This window comes from Oncorhynchus nerka, linkage group LG22, assembly GCF_034236695.1.
Source record: "Oncorhynchus nerka isolate Pitt River linkage group LG22, Oner_Uvic_2.0, whole genome shotgun sequence".
In the NCBI taxonomy this organism is placed as follows: domain Eukaryota; kingdom Metazoa; phylum Chordata; class Actinopteri; order Salmoniformes; family Salmonidae; genus Oncorhynchus; species Oncorhynchus nerka.
In genome coordinates, this window is record NC_088417.1 from 60,211,294 (window position 1) to 60,232,273 (window position 20,980).

A 20,980-nucleotide genomic window follows, 5' to 3' on the forward strand; every position below is an offset into this window, starting at 1 on the left:
GGCACATCTGCTATAGGCCATGACATCTTCATTGTCTATCACAAAGTGCTTCAGACAAAGAAAATGTAGTTGACAGTTTATTTTAAACATGTTCCATAGCTAGCACAACAAGGAACAGCAGCAACCATTCATGAACTGAGTTCAAAACTCTATAAGGATATGTCAAAATGTGTTGTTGTCATGTCAATGTGGACATCCTCTAATACACTAGCTTACATTTATGGGTCCATGTATACATTAGTGTGTTTGGTCATCTAAGTCCTACTTGTGCATGCACGCAGTGACATTTGAGAGACATTGAAGTACTCTGAAATAAAATCCTGCCCCAACTCACATACACAATAAATATGGAATGCGCAGCACATTCAAGTTCTCTCATCTGAGACCCTTACACAGAGAAGGTGTTATGAGTTCTCGGGTTATTGTGCTTTTCTTCCTCCTCACATGAAGTGATGATGCAGTAGCATAAGAGAGGTGTTGAAAAATATTGAAAGAGAGGCAGGTAAAGAGGTACATGCACAGTGTAGCTTATGTAAGCAAAGTAGGGAATGGGGGGGGAGAATGTCAGAGGGAAACTAGTTAGACTGAAGTGGAGGGAGGTCGGGAAGGAGTAGAGATGGGACGAGAAACCGAAAATGACTGACACTAGCATTCCCTTCCTCTTACCAAAGCATTTTGCTTACCTCTGTCATTTTCGGTGATTTTGCTATACAATGTTTCTGTAGATTGTGGGCTGCTGACTTTCACTCTCTCTTCCAAATGGGCACGTGGAGGAGGGAGAGCTGCATTCTGAGAAGCACAAGCATATGACCAAAATGCTCAAAATGCTATTGCGTGAAAAATACTTTTTTTTTTTTTTAAAGCAACTACTGTTGTTTTAGTGACAGAGAGGAGAGTCAAAGCTTTCTGTGAGTATGTCATGTATTTCTCATGTTCAATGCACCACTTTACAACCGGAGGAGTCTGTGTTTAGTATGGTTTTGAGCCGAGCGGAGCGCACCATTTGCAGTGAATAGGCCTACAGTATATCAAGTAGCCTAGGCCTAGTGTTGGAAAGTTGTTGTAGGACATTAACCTACATTTACTGATTAATCAATTTGCCTACATGGCTATCTAACGACACTATCACATTTAGAGTTAGCAACATAGCTTAGTGTTTTGAGTTCTCACTTCCTCAGGTGGTGAATAATATAACCTACAGACCATTATGGGCAAAGATGTGTGCAAGTTCTCTGAAGAGGCAAAAATAAATCTGATCATTCTGCATCTATTTTGACAGGTTGCCTACCAAAATATCAATCAAGCATTTCCTGGATATGTTTGATGAAATAGCTTACTTTTTGAATCGTAGGCTACCATCTCAGTTGTTTTACTTGGCGCTGGAAAAAGATTGTCTAGAGCCCTGCCCGAAAATGTAAAGTAACTTTCAGCTCTAGCACCTCGCGGAAAAAAGGTATTTCATGTAATTTAGCGCTGATTCATCGTTATCGCAGAAGAATAGGTCAATTTATCTGTCTATATCGTCCAGCTCTAGGAAGGAGGTAGAGCGACACGAGAGAAGGAAGATAGAGAAAATAAGAGAGTCAGTCAGGGAAGGTGGAAGAGGATTGGGCGGCGTCACCATAATGTAGACAGAAATACAGTGAGCAGATAAAGATGGAGATAGAAAAAGGTAGAACAACATACTGGCTCTACGTACTCACACACACACACACACACACACACACACACACACACACACACACACACACACACACACAGTGCCTTCAGAAAGTATTCACACCCCTTGACTTGTTCTACATTTTAGAGTTGGCTTACACACAATACCCCATAATATTATTTTTAGACATTTTTACAAATTACTGAAAAGCTGAAATGTCTTGACTCAATAATAATTCAAACCCTTTGTTATTGCAAGCCTAATTAAGTTCAGGAATAAACATTTGCTTAACATGTCCTATAATAACTAGCATGCAATAACAATTTTTTAATGACTACCTCATCTCTGGACCCCACAAATATAATTGTCTGTAAGGTCCCTCAGTCGAGCAGTGAATGTCAAACACAGATTCAACCACAAAGTCCCGGGAGGTTTTCCAATGCCTCGCAAAGAAGAGCACCTATTGCTAGATGGGTAAAAAAAGAAGCAAACATTGAATATCCCTTTGAGCATGGAGAAGTTATTAATTACACTTTGGATTGTGTATCAATACACCCAGTCACTACAAAGATACAGGCATCCTTCCTAACTCAGTTGCCGGAAAGGAAGGAAACCGCTCAGCGATTTCACCATGAGGCCAATGGTGAATTTAAAAAGTTACAGAGTTTAATGCCTGTGATAGGAGAAAACGGAGGATGGAACAACAACATTATAGTTACTCCACAATACTAACCTAAATGACAGAATGAAAAGAAGGAAGCCGGTACAGAATAACAAATATTCCAAAACATTAATCCTGTTTGCAACAAGGCACTAAAGAAATACTGCAAAAAATGTGGCAAAGAAATTCACTTTATGTCCTAAATACAAAGTGTTATGTTTGGGGCAAATTCCAATACAACACACTATCCATATTTCCAAGCATATGGCTGTATCATGTTATTGGTATGCTTGTAATCGTCAAGGATTTTTTTTAAACGTAATGGCGCTAAGCACAGGCAAAGTCCTAGAGAAAAACCTGGTTGTCTGCTTTCCATCAGACACTGGGAATGATGAATTCACCTTTCAGCAGGACAATAACCTAAAACACAAATATACACTGGAGTTGCTTACCAATAGGACATTGAATGTTCCTGAGTGGCCTAGTTCCAGTTTTGAAATAAAATCGTCTTGAAAATCTATGAAAAAAAAATCTATAAATCGAAGACTTGAAAATGGCTGTCCAGCAATGATTAACAACCATCTTGACAGAGCTTGAAAATTTAAAACAAATCCAGGTGTGCAAAGTTCTTAGAGACTTACCCAGAAAAACTCACAGCTGTAATCGCTGCCAACAATGATTATAACATGTATTGAATCGGGTGTGATTTGCAAAAATGTCTAAAAACATGTTTTCACTTTCATTGTGGGATATTGTGTGTAGATAAGTGAGATTTCTTTGTAATCCATTTTGAGTTCAGGCTGTAACACAACAAAATGTGGACTACGTCAATGGTTATGAATCCTTTCTGAAGGAACTGTACGTTTATGCCAAACACGCATCACAACTGCTGCTACCAGACTCTTATTTGCTATTGCTAATACTGCACAATTTAAACACATGCCCCCCCCCAATCCCACCTTCCCTGATACATGTGTAAATATTGGAATATATATTGTGCCTTCCCGTATTCTACTGATGCTAAAATGTTTATTTAATTCTATTTACTTTATGTTTTCGTATTCTTATCTTTTATCATTTCTTATTGTTGTTGCATTGTCGAGAAGGAACCTGCAAGTAAGCATTTAGTTGGACATTTTATACCACGTGTATCCTGTACATATGATATGGCTAATAACACTTGAAACTTGATAGAAGACCCCCCCTAACCACCACCACCTCTTGTCCCTAGAGACAGGAATATCTAGTGACACAGTGCTTGTGTCATTCCACGCTCCACTAGCTGTGATTATGGGCCACCCACTGAGCCCCCAGCCATCCTACGTCCACTCATGCGTGGCCTGCACACTCTATAGAACAAAATAGGATCTTATGGGCTTTTTCAACCCGCCCAGAGAAGGAACTTCCTAAGTGGAAGGGAGATGGGGAGCAAGGAGAGACAATGGAAGAGCCCTCATTTGGCTATAAGGAGACGGTTTCTCTGTTATTGTAGGACAGGGAAGTTGAGAAAATAGTGTTAATGCTAATGATATTTGAAAATTATTCAACACTCTACACCTGGGCACTGTCCTGAAGAAGCATTGTGAGTGAAGCAACATAATTTCAGCCTCACTATTCTGTGTTATTTTTCATAGTCACACGTCTGTCTTAGTCATTAGCCAGGTTTCCATCCAACCATTTCATGCTAATGAATTACCAGATGGCTGCCGCTTGAAAAGATTCACGACAGGCCTGATGGAAACCATGAATTATTGGTAAAAAAATTATCGACAAAACAAAATACGCAAGGGTGGATAATTATTTTGTCTTTGAAATTGATTATTATGCGACAATTTTGGTGGAAACGCCTTTATGTGCAAATATTGATATAATTACCATCATATGGAAGTAAACGTGGAGTAGCGCGATGACACGTTACGTTGTAGGACTACCATCATATGGAAGTAAACGTGGAGTAGCGCGATGACACGTTACGTTGTAGGACTACCATCATATGGAAGTAAACGTGGAGTAGCGCGATGACACGTTACGTTGTAGGACTACCATCATGACTTGGAAAAGCATCGAGTTTATGGGTAGATGAAATAAGTTATGATGAACTTCAAATGGTGGTTAAGGTCATGATGATCATTCACATTTCCTAAACGCTGGTGACATGATGATTGGTGCTTGGCTGATCTTGCTCTTATTGATATCTCATCAAATAACCTACCCTGTCCACTTTACCAGCGAACTCTTGTCTAGAGAGAAACCGTTTTTATGACAAATCCATCGGTAGAGTTGAAAATGCAATACGAACACATTGTTCTTCTGTTTTTTGTATTCAGTACATGGGAATTAAGCGCAAAAGTGTTTATGTGCACCAGTCATCACCTTTTTATCCGTAACCAGTCAGTTTGATGGAAACACACCTCTGGTAGGAAAATGTGCATATTGTTTTTATGCATATTTTAGAATAGTCAGGTCGCCAATTGGATGGAAACCTAGCTATTGGGCATATCTGGGCATATCTTAAATTCCACTTAAATGGAATTTTCACCTTGTCTCACCTAGTTGACGTTAATGCATAATAAAGTGACAATTGTACTTGTGGAAGTGGTTGTAGGCTCTATATTGATGCTCTTCCCTCCCTTCTCTGCAGTGGCCTGAGGGACAGAGTGAGTATTCTGGTGGACGGCTCACTCATCATCAGCGGTGTGAAGCCTGAAGATGCTGGGAGATTCACCTGTAGCCCCAGCAACAGCCTGGGCCAGCCCCCGTCCGCCTGGGCCCAGGTCACAGTGCAATGTGAGTGTCTGGCCCTATCCTCTACAGTCAACCCCTACCCCTTATGTACTTGTGTTCATTAGAACACACAGAGCTACTGGGTGTACACTACAGCAAGATCCATCCTAACGAACATACCTAATTCTGTTCATCAGCCATACAAAGGACATTGGCTGATCCTAGATCTGTACCTATAAGAGCAACTTGAACCTGCAGCTGTGCTGTCGAGCGGTCCCACTGCAACTGAGTACACTCAGTCCTGCTGATGCTGTTCTCTACCTAATCTACTTAATGAGTGTTGTACTTTACCTACCCACCCTAATGAGCCGCAAAGAGAGCTTGGGATTATAAAATATAAAAGTTTCCTGCATTTTTACACAATCCAATATGCCGTCTCGAATTTAGAACAAAAAGTAAGCAAAAATGCCCAAAGTCATCAAGCTAGGTAAGAGATCATTATTAAATATGTTTAAGTGATTAATAAGACTGAAGTAGATCAAAGGTAATTCAATAATAAATATTGTTGCACCTTTAACCAATAGCCTAACAAAATAACAACTCTTGAAAAAACACAAAGACTTTTGATTGTTGATTAAGACGTCCTCTATATCAGATTTCAGCCTGACCGACCATCCAGCTCGAGCCGCCTGCATGTCCGACCCCCAGCAGTCTAGTCAATAACTCAACTCTCTCCGGACACAATTTCCTTCCCAGTTCACATATTTAAGTTTTTTTTCATTCACAAGGGAAAGGTTTGGAAACACAAAACAAAAGAAAAACCACATACACCTCAAATATACATTAACACACAGAAACAGCAAATCCTCCTTATAATTAATATCATAGGACTAATAGTACTGTAGAGCACTTTTTACTTGCACACAATAAAGCTGCCCCGTCCTGTCCTTGGGGGTCCACCACCCTGCAGCAGAGCCCTGTTAGGTTCTTATTTCTCAGAGTAAATAACTCAGACACTAGAGAAGCTTAACCAAGTTTAATTCTTCCCAAAGGGTCGATACAGCTGTAATTCAGACAACACAAAATATTCACACAAGCACTGATATTTAACCCTTTCTCCTAGGCTGAGTCTCCTCCTCCACAACTGAACATCCAATGCATCTCTGTTGCTAGACAGAACCTAAGTGATACCTGTTCTTCCTCACTTCATCTAACCTGACCTCTACCCCCAAAGTGCTCACTCCTCCCCAACTCAAGGCTGTCATGGTTATCGATACAAGACTGTTTCCTCTCCTCCCAGAGGATCCCTGATGGCTAACAATAACATATCCTGACAATGTAAACGTTATACATTACCCGGTCTCCCTCAGTGGCGTTGTTAGTTTCCAAGATCTCCACCCAACACATTCCAAAGCCATCTGTCTTTCCACAGAAAACCATTAACTTCTGACATAAAACCCGGTCTTTTTCACTCCTTATATTCTATGCTTTTGATCTATCATGTATTTAATATCTCAATGTTCAAAGTTTAGCCTGAATCCGACAGTCCCTCCTCTTGAACAATAGCGTCCTAATGTTCAATTTATATGAACTTGGAAATTACTTCTAAATGGACAAACGAGGATAATAAAACATGATTTTAAAAAACTAACAAATGGTTATAAATGAACAAACAATGATGACAAACATTCAACGTGAGGTTTACAAACTCAGAGACTTATGGCCTCTGTACTATGATCACATCATACACACTTTTATTTCCATCTCTCATCACATAACAAAGTGCCATTCCAGCTGAATCTGCTGTCTTGTTCCATGTCAAATGGAAAACTTTTTGTTTCTCCACTTTCTCCTTCTGGTTCCTAAGAGAGTGATAGCATAAGACTTGGAGAGCAACAAAAAGACACAAAACATAACAGTATTAACAATGTGATAAGCTATGCATAATTATATATGCATGACAACCCAACGTTTGAAAACATGACAATTCCCACTCTGTGTTAGCCTGACTATGTCTTCAGGATACTTTTCTGTTGAGGTTGGCAAAAATGAATGCTCTAAAAAAGCTTCCTCATGCTTTCACCCAGTCTTCCCCGTCAGACTACAGGATCCAAGAGGTGTTCCCAAGCCATGTCGTTCTCACTTTACTCCCCATCATATTTCTCCATAGCCACCAGATATATATAGTTGAAGTCGGAAGTTTACATACACCTTAGCCAAATACATTTAAACTCAGTTTTCACAATTCCTGACATTTAATCCTAGTAAAACGTCCCTGTCTTAGGTCGGTTAGGATCACCACTTTATTTTAAGAATGTGAAATGTCAAAATAATTGTAGAGAGAATGATTGATTTATTTCAGCTTTTATTTCTTTCATCACATTCCCAGTGGGTCAGAAGTTTACATACACTCAATTAGTATTTGGTAGCATTGTCTTTAAATTGTTTGACTTGGGTCAAACGTTTTGGGTAGCCTTCCACAAGCTTCCCACAATAATTTGGGTGAATTTTGGCCCATTCCTCCTGACAGAGCTGGTGTAACTGAGTCAGGTTTGTAGGCCTCCTTGCTCGCACACGCTTTTTCAGTTTTGCCCACAAATTTACTATGGGATTGAGGTCAGGGCTTTGTGATGGCCACTCCAATAGCTTGACTTTGTTGTCCTTAAGCCATTTTTTTTACAACTTTGGAAGTATGCTTGGGGTCATTGTCCATTTGGAAGACCCATTTGCGACCAAGCTTTAACTTCCCGACTGATGTCTTGAGATGTTGCTTCAATATATCCACATAATTTTCCTCCCTCATGACGCCATCTATTTTGTGAAGTGCACCAGTCCCTCCTGCAGCAAAGCACCCCCACAACATGATGCTGCCACCCCCTGGCTTCATGGTTGGGATGGTGTACTTCGGCTTGCAAGACTCCCCCTTTTTCCTCCAAACATAACGATGGTCATTATGACCAAACAGTTATATTTCTTTTTCAACAGACCAGAGGACATTTCTCCAAAAAGTATGATCTTTGTCCCCATGTGCAGTTGCAAACCATAGTCTGGCTTTTTTATGGCGGTTTAAGAGCAGTGGCTTCTTCCTTGCTGTGCGGCCTTTCAGGTTATGTCCATGTAGGGATCGTCTTACTGTGGATATAGATACTTTTGTACCTGTTTCCTCCAGCATCTTCACAAGGTCCTTTGCTGTTGTTCTGGGATTGATTTGCACTTTTCGCACCAAAGTATGTTCATCTCTAGGAGAGAGAGCATGTCTCCTTCCTGAGAGGTATGACGGCTGTGTGGTCCCATGGTGTTTATACTTGCGTACTATTGTTTGTATAGATGAACTTGGTACCTTCAGGTATTTGGAAATTGCATCTACAGGTACATCTCCAATTGACTCAAATGATGTCAATTAGCCTATCAGAGGCTTCTAAAGCCATGACATCATTTTCTGGAATTTTCCAAGCTGTTTAAAGGCACAGTCAGCTTAGTGTATGTAAACTTCTGACCCACTGGAATTGTGATACAATTAATTATATGTGAAATAATCTGTCTGTAAACAATTGTTGAAAAAATTACTTGTGTCATGCACAAAGTAGATGTCCTAACCGACTTGCCAAAACTGTAGTCTGTTAACAAGAAACTGGTGGAGGGGTTGAAGAATGAGTTTTAATGACTCCAACCTAAGTGTATGTAAACTTCCGACTTCAACTGTACATCAGCCATTTTCTGCTCTGCTTGATTTTAAAAAGAGCGCAACTCATACACACTGACCTAATGCTCAACCCCCCCCCTCTCTACTATTCCCAGTTTAAGTTATGCCGCTGGCTGACACCATTCAAGCCATTAAGGGTTTGGAACTTTAAGTCCAATTATCTCAGAATCATATTTTTGCAGATAGAATCTTATAGTCAGTCCCAAGCTCTCAACAAGCCAAAGACAATTTTCCATCTTACTGTATGTACATTTGATGTAAGCTAATGCCTTTTGAATCTGAATACAGGAAATATGGCACTATATCTGGCCATGGTATAGAATAAGTTAGATAGAAACCCTCTCTCTCTATCCACTGCACTGTGTAATTGATTGGAGGTTACATTGGACTCCAAGCCAATTCCAGACCTCCCAAGCTCGGCCAAGCGGGCATATTAGCCCCAACCCTGATCCATCCAACCACTACCACTCTTAACCCCAACACATGCACACCAATGCTGGGAACCGTGCGGGTTAGAATTGAAACGGTGACCTTGAAGTCACTCTTCTTCCAGGTCACTTGAGTCACTTTCACATTCAGCAATATTCTCCTAGCATGATACGCTCTATTTAGTTTTCGGTCACACTGGCATTGATTAATCAATATTATTCACAGCCCGCCTTTCATTTATGAGTCGTGACTTTCAAGTACGCCAGCCTCGTCGTTCCCCTGAGGTAAATCAGCCATATTGTATTCCAAATGAATGGAGGCAGGGATGAGCGTTGAGCACCAGTAATATCCATCCACCGGCGAGAAATGTGGCCCCGCGTCTGCGGGTAGTGATGACTCGTTTGGGTAGCCAAGGCAACAGACATTTTGCATTCCCCCACTCTCTCCTCCTCTACGGCTCCAAATTGGATATTTATTTTCTCATGCGCCTGAGGAAGGGCAGGAGGGGCAGGCAGCACCAGTCAGGAGGGAGGGTAGCGAGCATTACATCATCGCTTTCAGAGACCAGACACTTTTTTGACACAGGCTGCGGAGAGAGAGGGAGCTTTTTTCTCTCAAGTAGCGACCGATTTCCCAAAGCAAGTCACTGCCCGAGCCAGAATGCAGAGAGGCAGAGACATTTCTAGCTAGCCAATGCTGTTCTATTTTTAGAATTTGAATGATATTCTTGTCTTCTGCCTGCCACTGAGGTCTTTTGACAGCTAACGGACTGCTGAGCGATTGACAATTAGGGCTGCGTAGTAGGTGTATAGTGTGATTATAGTAGGTGTATAGTGTGATTATAGTAGGTGTATAGTGTGATTATAGTAGATGTATAGTGTGATTATAGTAGATGTATAGTGTGATTATAGTAGATGTATAGTGTGATTATAGTAGGTGCATAGTGTGATTATAGTAGGTGCATAGTGTGATTATAGTAGTTGTATAGTGTGATTATAGTAGATGTATAGTGTGATTATAGTAGGTGCATAGTGTGATTATAGTAGGTGCATAGTGTGATTATAGTAGGTGCATAGTGTGATTATAGTAGGTGCATAGTGTGATTATAGTAGGTGCATAGTGTGATTATAGTACGTGCATAGTGTGATTATAGTAGGTGCATAGTGTGATTATAGTAGGTGCATAGTGTGATTATAGTAGGTGCATAGTGTGATTATAGTAGGTGCATAGTGTGATTATAGTAGGTGCATAGTGTGATTATAGTAGGTGCATAGTGTGATTATAGTAGGTGTAGTGTGATTATAGTGCATAGTGTGATTATAGTAGGTGCATAGTGTGATTATAGTACGTGCATAGTGTGATTATAGTACGTGCATAGTGTGATTATAGTAGGTGTATAGTGTGATTATAGTAGGTGTATAGTGTGATTATAGTAGGTGTATAGTGTGATTATAGTAGGTGTATAGTGTGATTATAGTAGGTGTATAGTGTGATTATAGTAGGTGCATAGTGTGATTATAGTAGGTGCATAGTGTGATTATAGTAGGTAGGTGCATAGTGTGATTATAGTAGGTAGGTGCATAGTGTGATTATAGTAGGTGCATAGTGTGATTATAGTAGGTGCATAGTGTGATTATAGTACGTGCATAGTGTGATTATAGTAGGTGTATAGTGTGATTATAGTAGGTGTATAGTGTGATTATAGTAGGTGCATAGTGTGATTATAGTAGGTGCATAGTGTGATTATAGTAGGTAGGTGCATAGTGTGATTATAGTAGGTGCATAGTGTGATTATAGTAGGTGCATAGTGTGATTATAGTAGGTGCATAGTGTGATTATAGTAGGTGTATAGTGTGACTTTCTGGTTTCTGGGGGCGTGGTGATGTACAGCCGCTAGTGAAAGTCTACACACCCCTTTCTCAGGTTTATCGTTTTGCTGCCTTAAAATTACATCTAAAAAGGGATTAAACCATTTTAAAAAACAACAATGTCTAGATTACATACGTCTTCACACCCCAGAGTACATTTTTGGTGGAAGTACCTTTGACAGCCATTACAGCTGTGAATTTTTTTTATCAAGATTCTACCAACTTTGCACAACTCTTATGGCTACAAATATGCATTGTTTTTGTCAAAATTCCTCAAGCTCAATAAACTTGTTTGGGAATCATTGATAGACTGATTTTCAAGCATATTTAATTCCGGACTGAGACTGGACCATTCAGGAACACTTAACACCTCTTGGAAAGTAATTCTGGTGTGTCTTTGGCATTGAAATTTATGATATTGTCCTGCAGAAATAGGCTTAGATTTTCAGAAGACTGAAGACTTTCATATTCATTTTTATCCTAACAAACTCCCCACTCCCTGCCGATGACAAGCATACCCATAACATAATGCTGCCACCACAATACTTGAAAATATAAAAAATTAAAAGAAGGAAGTCTGTATTAAAAGAAATCCACTCCAAATCAACCATTCTGTTTGCAGCAAGGCCGTTAAGTAATACTTCAAGACAAAAAATTAAGATACAGTGCATTTAGAAAGTATTTAGTATTTCAGCTTTACTCTAAAATGTATTAAATACATTTTTTCCCTCATCAATCTAGACACAATACCCCATAATGACAAAGCAAAAACAGGTTTTTATACATTTTTGCAAATGTATTACAAATAAAAAACAGATAGTATTCTCAGACCCTTTGCTATGAGACTCGAAATTGAACTCAGGTGCATCCTGTTTCCATTGACCATCCTTGAGATGTTTCTACAACTTGATTGGAGTCCACCTGTGGTAAGTTCAATTGATTGGAAATGATTTGGAAAGGCACACACCTATCTATATAAGGTCCCACAGTTGACAGTGCATTTCAGAGCAAAAACCAATCCATGAGGTCGAAGGATTTGTCCGTAGAGCTCAGAGAAAAGACTGTGTCGAGGCACAGATCTGGGGAAGTGTCAGGACCCGGTTACGAACCCGGGTCTCCGGAGTGAGAAACAGTCACTTAACCAACTGAGCCACGAATAGTCGGCAGAACCCAGAAGATGAGGCAGACACAGCAGTACTTGAGACGGTGTATTTAATGTAGTAAAAAGTGAAGTCCTTCAGGAACACATGTAACTCCACAACCTCAAAAGGAATTCCACAAGAACAAAGGTAATCCTCCAAGACAAAAAAGGTAAATCCACAAGGTGGTAGGTATAGCACAAAAAGCCTCAAAAGATACTCAAAAATAAATAAACAAGAACAAAAAACAGAATTCCACAAGAGCGTCCACCGGGATCAACAAGAGTTAACAGAATACTAGGGCTGGGTGCTAACATACAAACACAGAGCAAAGGACTGAGGAAAACAAAGGGTTTAAATACAATCAGGGGAAACGAGGCACAGGTGCAAATAATAATGGGGATCAAGGGAAAACAAAAGGTCAAAAGGCACAATGGGGGCATCTAGTGACCAAAAACCGGAACAACCCTGGCCAAATCCTGACAGGAAGGGTCCCAAAAATGTTTGCCGCATCAAAGGTCCTCAAGAACACAGTGACCTGCATCATTCTTGAATGGAAAAGTTTGGAACCACCAAGACTCTTCTCGGAGTTGGTCGCCCGGCCAAACTGATAAATCGGGGGAGAAGAACCTTAGGGCCACTCCTCAGTAAAAGGCACATGACATGCTGCTTGGAGTTTGCCAAAAGGACTCCCAGACCATGAAAAACAAAATTATCTGGTCTGTTGAAACCAAGATTGAGCTCTTTGGCCTGAATGCCAAGCGTCACGTCTGGAGGAAACCTGGCACCATCCATACGGTGAAGCACGATTGTGGGAGAATCATGCTGTGGGGTGTTTTTCTGCAGCAGGGAGACGAGTCAGGATTGAGGGAAAGATGAACGGAGCAACGTGCACAGAGATCCTCTATGAAAACCTGTTCCAGAGCGCTCAGGACCTCAGACTTGGGTGAAGGTTCACCTGCCAACAGGACAACGACCCTAAGCACAAAGCCAAGACAACACAGGAGTGACTTCGGGACAAGTCTCTGAATGTCCTTGAGTGGCCCAGCCAGAGCTCGGACTTGAACCCGATCGAACATGTCTGAAGACACCTGCAAATAGCTGTGCAGCGATGCTCCCCATCCAACCTGAAAGCTTGAGAGGATCTGCAGAGACAAATGGGAAAAACTCCCCAAATACAGGTGTGCCAAGCTTGTGAAGTCATACCCATGAAGACTCGAGGTTGTAATCTGAATACATATGTAAATGTGATATTTCCACAAAAACCTGTTTTTGCTTTGTCATTATGGGGTATTGTGTGTAGATTGATGAGGGGGAAAAAACTATTTCATCCATTTTAGAATAAGGCTGTAACCTAACAACGTGGAAAAAGTCAAGGTGTCTGAATACTTTCCGAATGCACTGTATACTGCATAGGCACTGCATTGTCTGAGGTACCCGGACACTCTTTCACTCTCTGTCTCTTCCTCCTCTCTCCGTATTTATTCCTATCATCTCATCATCTTATGCCTTTCTGAAGCCCAATTGTCAACTCCATCTCTTTATCTCTCTCTCTCCTTCCATTGTGCCTGTTCTCACTCATCCCCCTCCCTCTTCCTTTCTCTTCTTCCATCTCTCTCAGGTGTATCCCCCCATCACTGTTCCCTCTCTGGGTTGGTTGGGCTGCAGGCTACCATGCTTCCATACCTGCCCCAGGAGAGCAGCCACACACACACTCAAACCCTTATATGTCACCACACGCACACACACTCACACTCAAACACACACAAAATTAGATCAGCGCGACCGTGACCGGTTGTTTCTGTACTGTGTGCGTGTGTGACAGGCGCTGCAAAAGTGAGGGAAAGGGAGCGCGAAAGAGGGAGGAGGGGGAGAGGTGACATCATTCTATGTGGAAACCCTTTCCTCTGCAGTGACGTCAGCTACAGACGGTCGGTGGGATAGGCAGCGTGGGCGATAGCGACCCCACTAGTCCACTGATTGCAGTGCAGCACTAGAGAGAGAGAGAGAGAGAGAGAGAGAGAGACTGCCCAAGCCAGTACAACTTTTCCTGTTTCAATTTCAGTCCCCTTCTCTTCTTCCCTTTCACTGGTGAATTACGCATAATAATCAGCTTTGGTACATGTGGTAAAGCGAGACCAGACTTAAAATAAAGATGTGTTGATATGTGCATGTTAGAGAAAGTGTGTATGCGAGCTATAGTGAGCCTGGCACTACCCCACCTCCTCTCTCCCCTTCTATAAATAGACTGTGGCACTTCGCCAAAGATTAAGATGTTGAGGGATTTTTTTCCAAACCGCTCCTTTCCAAGCAGCACTGGCCTCCTGCAGCCATTATCACCTGGCTCTGACTAGATAACAAAGTCTGAATCTGTCCTTTATTATTCACATCAGACATGACACACTGAGACCTGTCTGCTTAAAAGGTTAGACAACACAGAGGAAATTAATGGGGAGTGCAGACAAGTTTATTGGTTTGTGCCATTCATTGTGGTGTAATGTAAGGTCCAGTGGCAAATCTGTCATCGCTACCACATAGTGACACTGAATAAGATACCATGGACACTCTCACAGAATACACTACTGAGCCAAATCAAGTTGGACTGAGCTGACCTGCTTACACATCCACCAATTTGTGAAAATATGTGGCAAAAAAATATGCAAGCCAGCACAGTCTTCTTCGGGTTGGCAAGACATCGTGCAAACACCTCTTTGAAACAACCTACTTTGACCTTACTTCGCTAAGCAGCCCTACTATTCTAATGCTTCCGAGCTTGTTCAAAGTTATAGGCTAGGGCATTGACTTTAGTGTCTTTCCTCTCGTCTATCCGTGCTGCCAGATAAAGTTATATCAGCCGTGACTCCACTCAGCCACGGACGCCTCTGTCTGAATACTGAAGAGGTCATCCTGCTCTATACTCATTTTAATCCACACAATGCCATTCTATATATTTGTCTAGGATTCTCCTTCCTTGGAAAATGAATTGACATACTCAAAACATATTTCTCTGTTTACTTGTCAGTGTTTACCCATCCACTCCAAACACACACACAACCTCCACAGCTACTGCTCTCAGACCAGCTGCTACCGAAGCACAGTTTATCATGTAATGATAGCCCGTGCTCATAAAACCTGTTATTTCCCCTGTCTCCTGCTGCAGTACTGGTCCCGTAATCCCTACCAATGTTACTCCACCATAAAGATATTTATCTCGTGGCCTGGGCGATCTAGCTAGCGGTTAGTGCCGCTGTCTACACCTTGTACAAAACCTTTTCCATAATAGACCAGATGAATCCAGGTGAAAGCTATGATCCCTTATTGATGTCACCTGTTAAATCCACTTCAATCAGTGTAGATGAAGGGGAGGAGACACGTTACAGAACGATTTTTAAGCCTTGAGACAATTGAGACATGGATTGTGTGTGTGGCATACAGAGGGTGGGCAATGGGCAAGACAAAATATTTAAGTGTCTTTGAACAGGGTTTGGTAGTAGGTGCCAGGTGCACCGGTTTGTGTCAAGAACTGCAATGCTGCTGGGTTTTCCACACTCAACTGTTTCCTGTGTGTAACAAGAATGGTCCACCACCCAAAGGACATCCAGCCAACTTGACACAACTGTGGGAAGCATTGGAGTCAACATGGGCCATCATCCCGGTGGAATGCTTTGGACACCTTGTAGAGTCCATGCCCTGACGAATTGAGGCTGTTCTGAGGGCAAAAGCGAGTGCAGCTCAATATTAGGAAGGTTTTCCTAATGTGTTGTACTCTCAGTGTATATTTGCCCATGTTGGTTTGGTTTCGAATCCAGCCCACTGCCTTTGCGACAAACTCTCTACCTTTCCCACCATCTGTCCTTTGTCCAATAAATACAGAAATAAATACAATACAAATTAACTGTATTTCTCTCTCTCGCCCCAGACCCTGCCCGTGTCAAAGACATGCCACCTGCCATCTATGTGGCCATTGGCCTGCCAGGCTTCATCCGTTGCCCTGTAGACGCCAACCCGCCTGTCACGCTGGTCAAGTGGACAAAAGATGGCAACCCCCTCCGGATAGAGAAGGTGAATCAAGGGTTATATTCATTAGAACACACTGTAGCTAAATGTTTTGCAATGGAAAACGAAAATGTGCATTTTGTTATTGGACATGCTCAGGAAGCCCCTCCCGGTTTAAGTCCCTTTTCTTATGCCTAATGAATATGACCCATAATGTTCAGAGATAAATGTATTGTGTAAAACCGATATGATTGTCTGTTAGGTAGGAATAGGGAATGGTATCAGCTCTATTTGTTCTCTTTCTATCGGCAATGTTCAGAACGTTTGCATCACTAAAACCCATTTGACATCACTGAATCCAAACTCTCATGGACAGACGCACGTAACATAAGATGGTATCGTAGCGTCTGTCAACAGATTGTGGGATGCGACGTGTAACGAGGAACTTTGTTCTGCGCTCAGATTTTTCGTCAATGATCATTTGGACAAATCACGATTTTGCTTTGAATTTCAGAAGAGGGGACATTTAGCCCATAGACTTGCCCGAAACTTCCTTTTAGGGGGGTGGAGACTTTACTAGTCTTAGTATATTTTCTTATACATCTTCCCCCAGAACTGAATTCTTAGTGGAGTAGGGTGAAGTTGCCCCGTCTAGACATTGATCTAAAGTCAGTTTTGTGTTTTTCCCCCCTAATGGTTAAGTTTAGGGCTAAGGGGTAGGCTGATCGTAGATCTGTGCCTAGAAGGGCAACTTCTACCTGAATTTGGATGACAGACTGTGAAATCTCCTCAGGCTTGGAACTGCGACAAAGGTGATGAACTAAGCTCTTCACATGTGCATTAAAGAGGACGTCCTAGTGGTTAAGTTTCCTAGTTTAAGGCTTCTAGGGGTGGATCAATTGTTGTGTATATCCCAGACAAAATCTAGCTGTTCTTTCTGTTTCCTTCCCCTACTTTTTGCCCTTGCTTTCAGTCCCTTTTGATTCAGAACTTTTAACTAGTGAGAACATTTGGGGACTGATCGCACCTCTCACTTCCTTGAAGCCACAGTCTCCTCTGCTCTATGACGGGATAGTGCTGTGCCACTGGTGAGCCCAGCCATACAAACATTGCAATGTCATAGCGTTAGCCCCTCTTTGTTCCCACAGTACCCTGGTTGGAGCCAAATGGAGGACGGGAGCATCCGCGTGGCCGAGGTGACGGAGGACTCTCTGGGCACCTACACCTGCATGCCTTACAATGCCCTGGGCTCTGAGGGATGGTCCGCTCCCACTCCTCTGGTGCTAAAGGTACGCAGGCTGATACTAACAGTAATTAGCGTAGCGTGCTAGCTAGTCTATCAATCATTATGCATTTTCTATGCTTCGAGTTAGCCTAACGGCTACACTCATCTCGGTCTGTTACTCTAATCTCACCCCCATTGGGGAACACTCTCTCTGGGCAGGATCCCCCTAAGTTCTCGATTGTTCCCGGAGGGGAATACAGGCAAGAGGCTGGGAGAGAGCTGGTCATCCCCTGTGCGGCTGAGAGAGAATTTCCCTATCCCAATATCACATGGCGGAAGGTAAGTGAAGCGACCCTCCCACCATCCAAAAGACTCATGCTGTGGCCTGGTCTGACAGTCTTTATAATAGGACAGAGCTACGGCTCCTCTTCTCCATCCTTTCACTCTAAAGTTATGGGTATCAGGTAGAACGTTGCTGTACACTCACACAGTCTATTTGACCAAGCTACTCGCTGCTAGTAAATCCCCAAATGATGTAATGTTAAGTGATAACGGGTGGTTATTACTACCATTTAATTTGTAAACCAGACACCGCCAAATGTGGTTCGATGGTGATTGTTGATATTGGAGTCATCTTTTCCATCTTTGCCACAAGGAATGAGATGAGGTTGCAATCAAACTGGCTCCTAGAAATCACAATGTTTTAATTGCATTTTAATGGTGGCGTTATCAGTTGAAACAATCAAGGCAAACACATTAGCGTTAGCCTTCAATTATCTCCTGATTATGGAGCTTCTTAATCTCTCCCAATGAAAACAATGTGATTTGCAGTTGTTTGTCTCCCTTTACCGTCGCCGTGATGCCGATGCTGAAATGTTTTGTTATACGAGTAGCGGAGGAAGGACAGTCTCTTCCAACAGCCACAGTGACTGAGGAATCACAAGTTTTAGTGTTGGTCTTTCTGTTTTTCCTGTCTGTCCGTCTACTAATCTACCTGTCTGTGTGTGTCTGTCTGTCTGCCTTCCTTTTTGTCTATGTTCCTTGTTGTCTACCTGTCTCTGTCTGTCTGCCTTCTTTTTGTCTACCAGTTTGTCTATCTGTCCTGTTCTCGGTCTCTGTCTCTGTCTGTCTCTGTCTATCTACTAATCTACTGTCTGTCTGGAGGCTGTGTGGGTGGGTGATAATTATCTTCCTTGCCAGAACCAATACGGTATGTGCTGTTCTGTGAGATGTAACTCCTCTCTCTTCCCCTCTCTCTTTTTAAGGTAGGGAAGCCCAGTAAAAGCAAGCACAACGTCCTTCCCACCGGCAGCTTACAGTTCAAGTCCCTGGGCAAGGAAGACCACGGGGAGTGGGAGTGTGTCGCCACCAACGTTGCCACGAGCATCACTGCCAGCACACACCTCCAAGTTTTTGGTACAAGCCACTCCGCCATACACATTACACAGGAAGAGGCATAAACACTCATGCACACACACATCGAACACACACAGGAACAGGTACATACACACACGCAAAGGAACACTTAATCAAATACAAGTAATAGGAAGCTGAGTAGTACTGGGTTATATTCATTATGCGACAAATGGAGGAAAGCCGACTGAAAGAGAGAGGGACAGTCTGGTCTTGTCCAATCAGAAATGTGAATTTTCATGATCTGTTGCAAAATGTTTTAAAATGTTTTCCGTTGCATACCTTAATGAATAGGACCCTTGTGTGATCTAAGGATAGTGAAGAGAGGCGGGGCTGTGCAGAGCAGCGTCAACAGCTTGACAGTTTGCCAAAGCTCAACACGTCAGCCAAAGCACCTGGGGGACATGTGCAATGAGCATTTTGCAAGGTCAATGAAGTCGCGCCAGCATTCGCAAATCACAGATGAGCGAGCTGGGCTCGCAGCATTGGGGAGGTAGACACAGAGACTGTTTCCACTGCTGAAAGCTCTACTGTCGTGGCCAAATGTTTTGAGAATGATACAAATATTAATTTCCACAAAGTTTGCTGCTTCAGTGTCTAGATATTTTTGTCAGATGTTACTATGGAATACTGACGTATAATTACAAGCATTTCATAAGTGTCAAAGGCTTTTATTGACAATTACATGAAGTTGATGCAAAGAGTCAATATTTGCAGTGTTGACCCTTCTTTTTCAAGACTTCTACAATCCGCCCTGGCATGCTGTCAATTAACTTCTGGCCCATTCTTGCATACTCAATGCTTGGAGTTTGTCAGAATTTGTGAGCTTTTGTTTGTCTACCCACCTCTTGAGGATTGACCACAAGTTCTCAATGGGATTAAGGTCTGGGGAGTTTCCTGGCCATGGACCCAAAATATCTATGTTTTGTTCCCCGAGCCACTTAGTTATCACTTTTACCTTACGGCAAGGTGCTCCATCATACTGGAAAATGCATTGTTCGTCACCAAACTGTTCCTGGATGGTTGGGAGAAGTTGCTCTCGGAGGATGTGTTGGTACCATTCTTTTTTCATAGCTGTGTTCTTAGGCAACATTTTGAGTGAGCCCACTCCCTTGGCTGAGAAGCAACCCCACACATGAATGGTCTCAGGATGCTTTACTGTTGGCATGACACAGGACTGATGGTAGCGCTCACCTTGTCTTCTCCGGACAAGCTTTTTTCCAGATGCCCCAAACAATGGGAAAGGGGATTCATCAGAGAAAATTACTTTACCCCAGTCCTCAGCAGTCCAATCCCTGTACCTTTTGCAGATTATCAATCGGTCCCTGATGTATTTCCTGGAGAGAAGTGGCTTCTTTGCTGCCCTTCTTGCCACCAGACCATCCTCCAAAAGTCTTTGCCTCACTGTGCGTGCAGATGCACTCACACTTGCCTGCTGCCATTCCTGAGCAAGCTCTGTACTGGTGGTGCCCCGATCCCGCAGCTGAATCAACATTAGGAGATGGTCCTGGCGCTTGCTGGACTTTCTTGGGCACCCTGAAGCCTTCTTGAAAACAATTGAACCGCTCTCCTTGATGTTCTTGATGATCCGATAAATGGTTGATTTAGGTGCAATCTTACTGGCAGCAATATCCTTGCCTGTGATGCCCTTTTTGTGCAAAGCAATGATGACGGCACGTGTTTCCTTGCAGGTAACCATGATTGACATAGGAAGAACAATGATTCCAAGCACCACCCTCCTTTTGAAGCTTCCAGTCTGTTATTCAAACTCAATCAGCATGACAGAGTGATCTCCAGCCTTGTCCTCGTCAACACTCACACCTGTGTTAATGAGAGAATCACTGACATGATGTCAGCTGGTCCTTTTGTGGCAGGGCTGAAATGCAGTGGAAATGTTTTTAGGGGATTCAGTTCATTTGCATGGCAAGGAGGGACTTTTCAATGAATTGCAATTCATCTGATCACTCTTCATAACATTCTGGAGTATATACAAATTGCCATCATACAAACTGAGGCAGCATACTTTGTGAAAATTTATATTTGTGTCATTCTCAAAACTTTTGGCCACGACTGGACAACCGATAGATAAACTGTCACTTGTTGTGTATAGGTCGTCCAGTTCCGATTATGCTTTTTTGGAGTAGTGTTAGTGTCTATAGCTA

The 20,980-nt window shown here is 42.3% G+C and overlaps 1 protein-coding gene across 1 annotated transcript in view; it reads left to right on the forward strand.

The window, feature by feature from the left end:
• igsf9bb (immunoglobulin superfamily, member 9Bb) overlaps window positions 1-20,980 on the forward strand; it is a 188,795-nt gene that overhangs the window by 120,371 nt on the left and 47,444 nt on the right. The window contains exons 7-11 of the mRNA XM_065007291.1: window positions 4,963-5,108; window positions 16,104-16,246; window positions 17,329-17,469; window positions 17,625-17,744; window positions 18,671-18,821. Coding sequence (XP_064863363.1) covers window positions 4,963-5,108; window positions 16,104-16,246; window positions 17,329-17,469; window positions 17,625-17,744; window positions 18,671-18,821 — 701 coding nt within the window. The remainder of the gene's footprint in view (window positions 1-4,962; window positions 5,109-16,103; window positions 16,247-17,328; window positions 17,470-17,624; window positions 17,745-18,670; window positions 18,822-20,980) is intronic.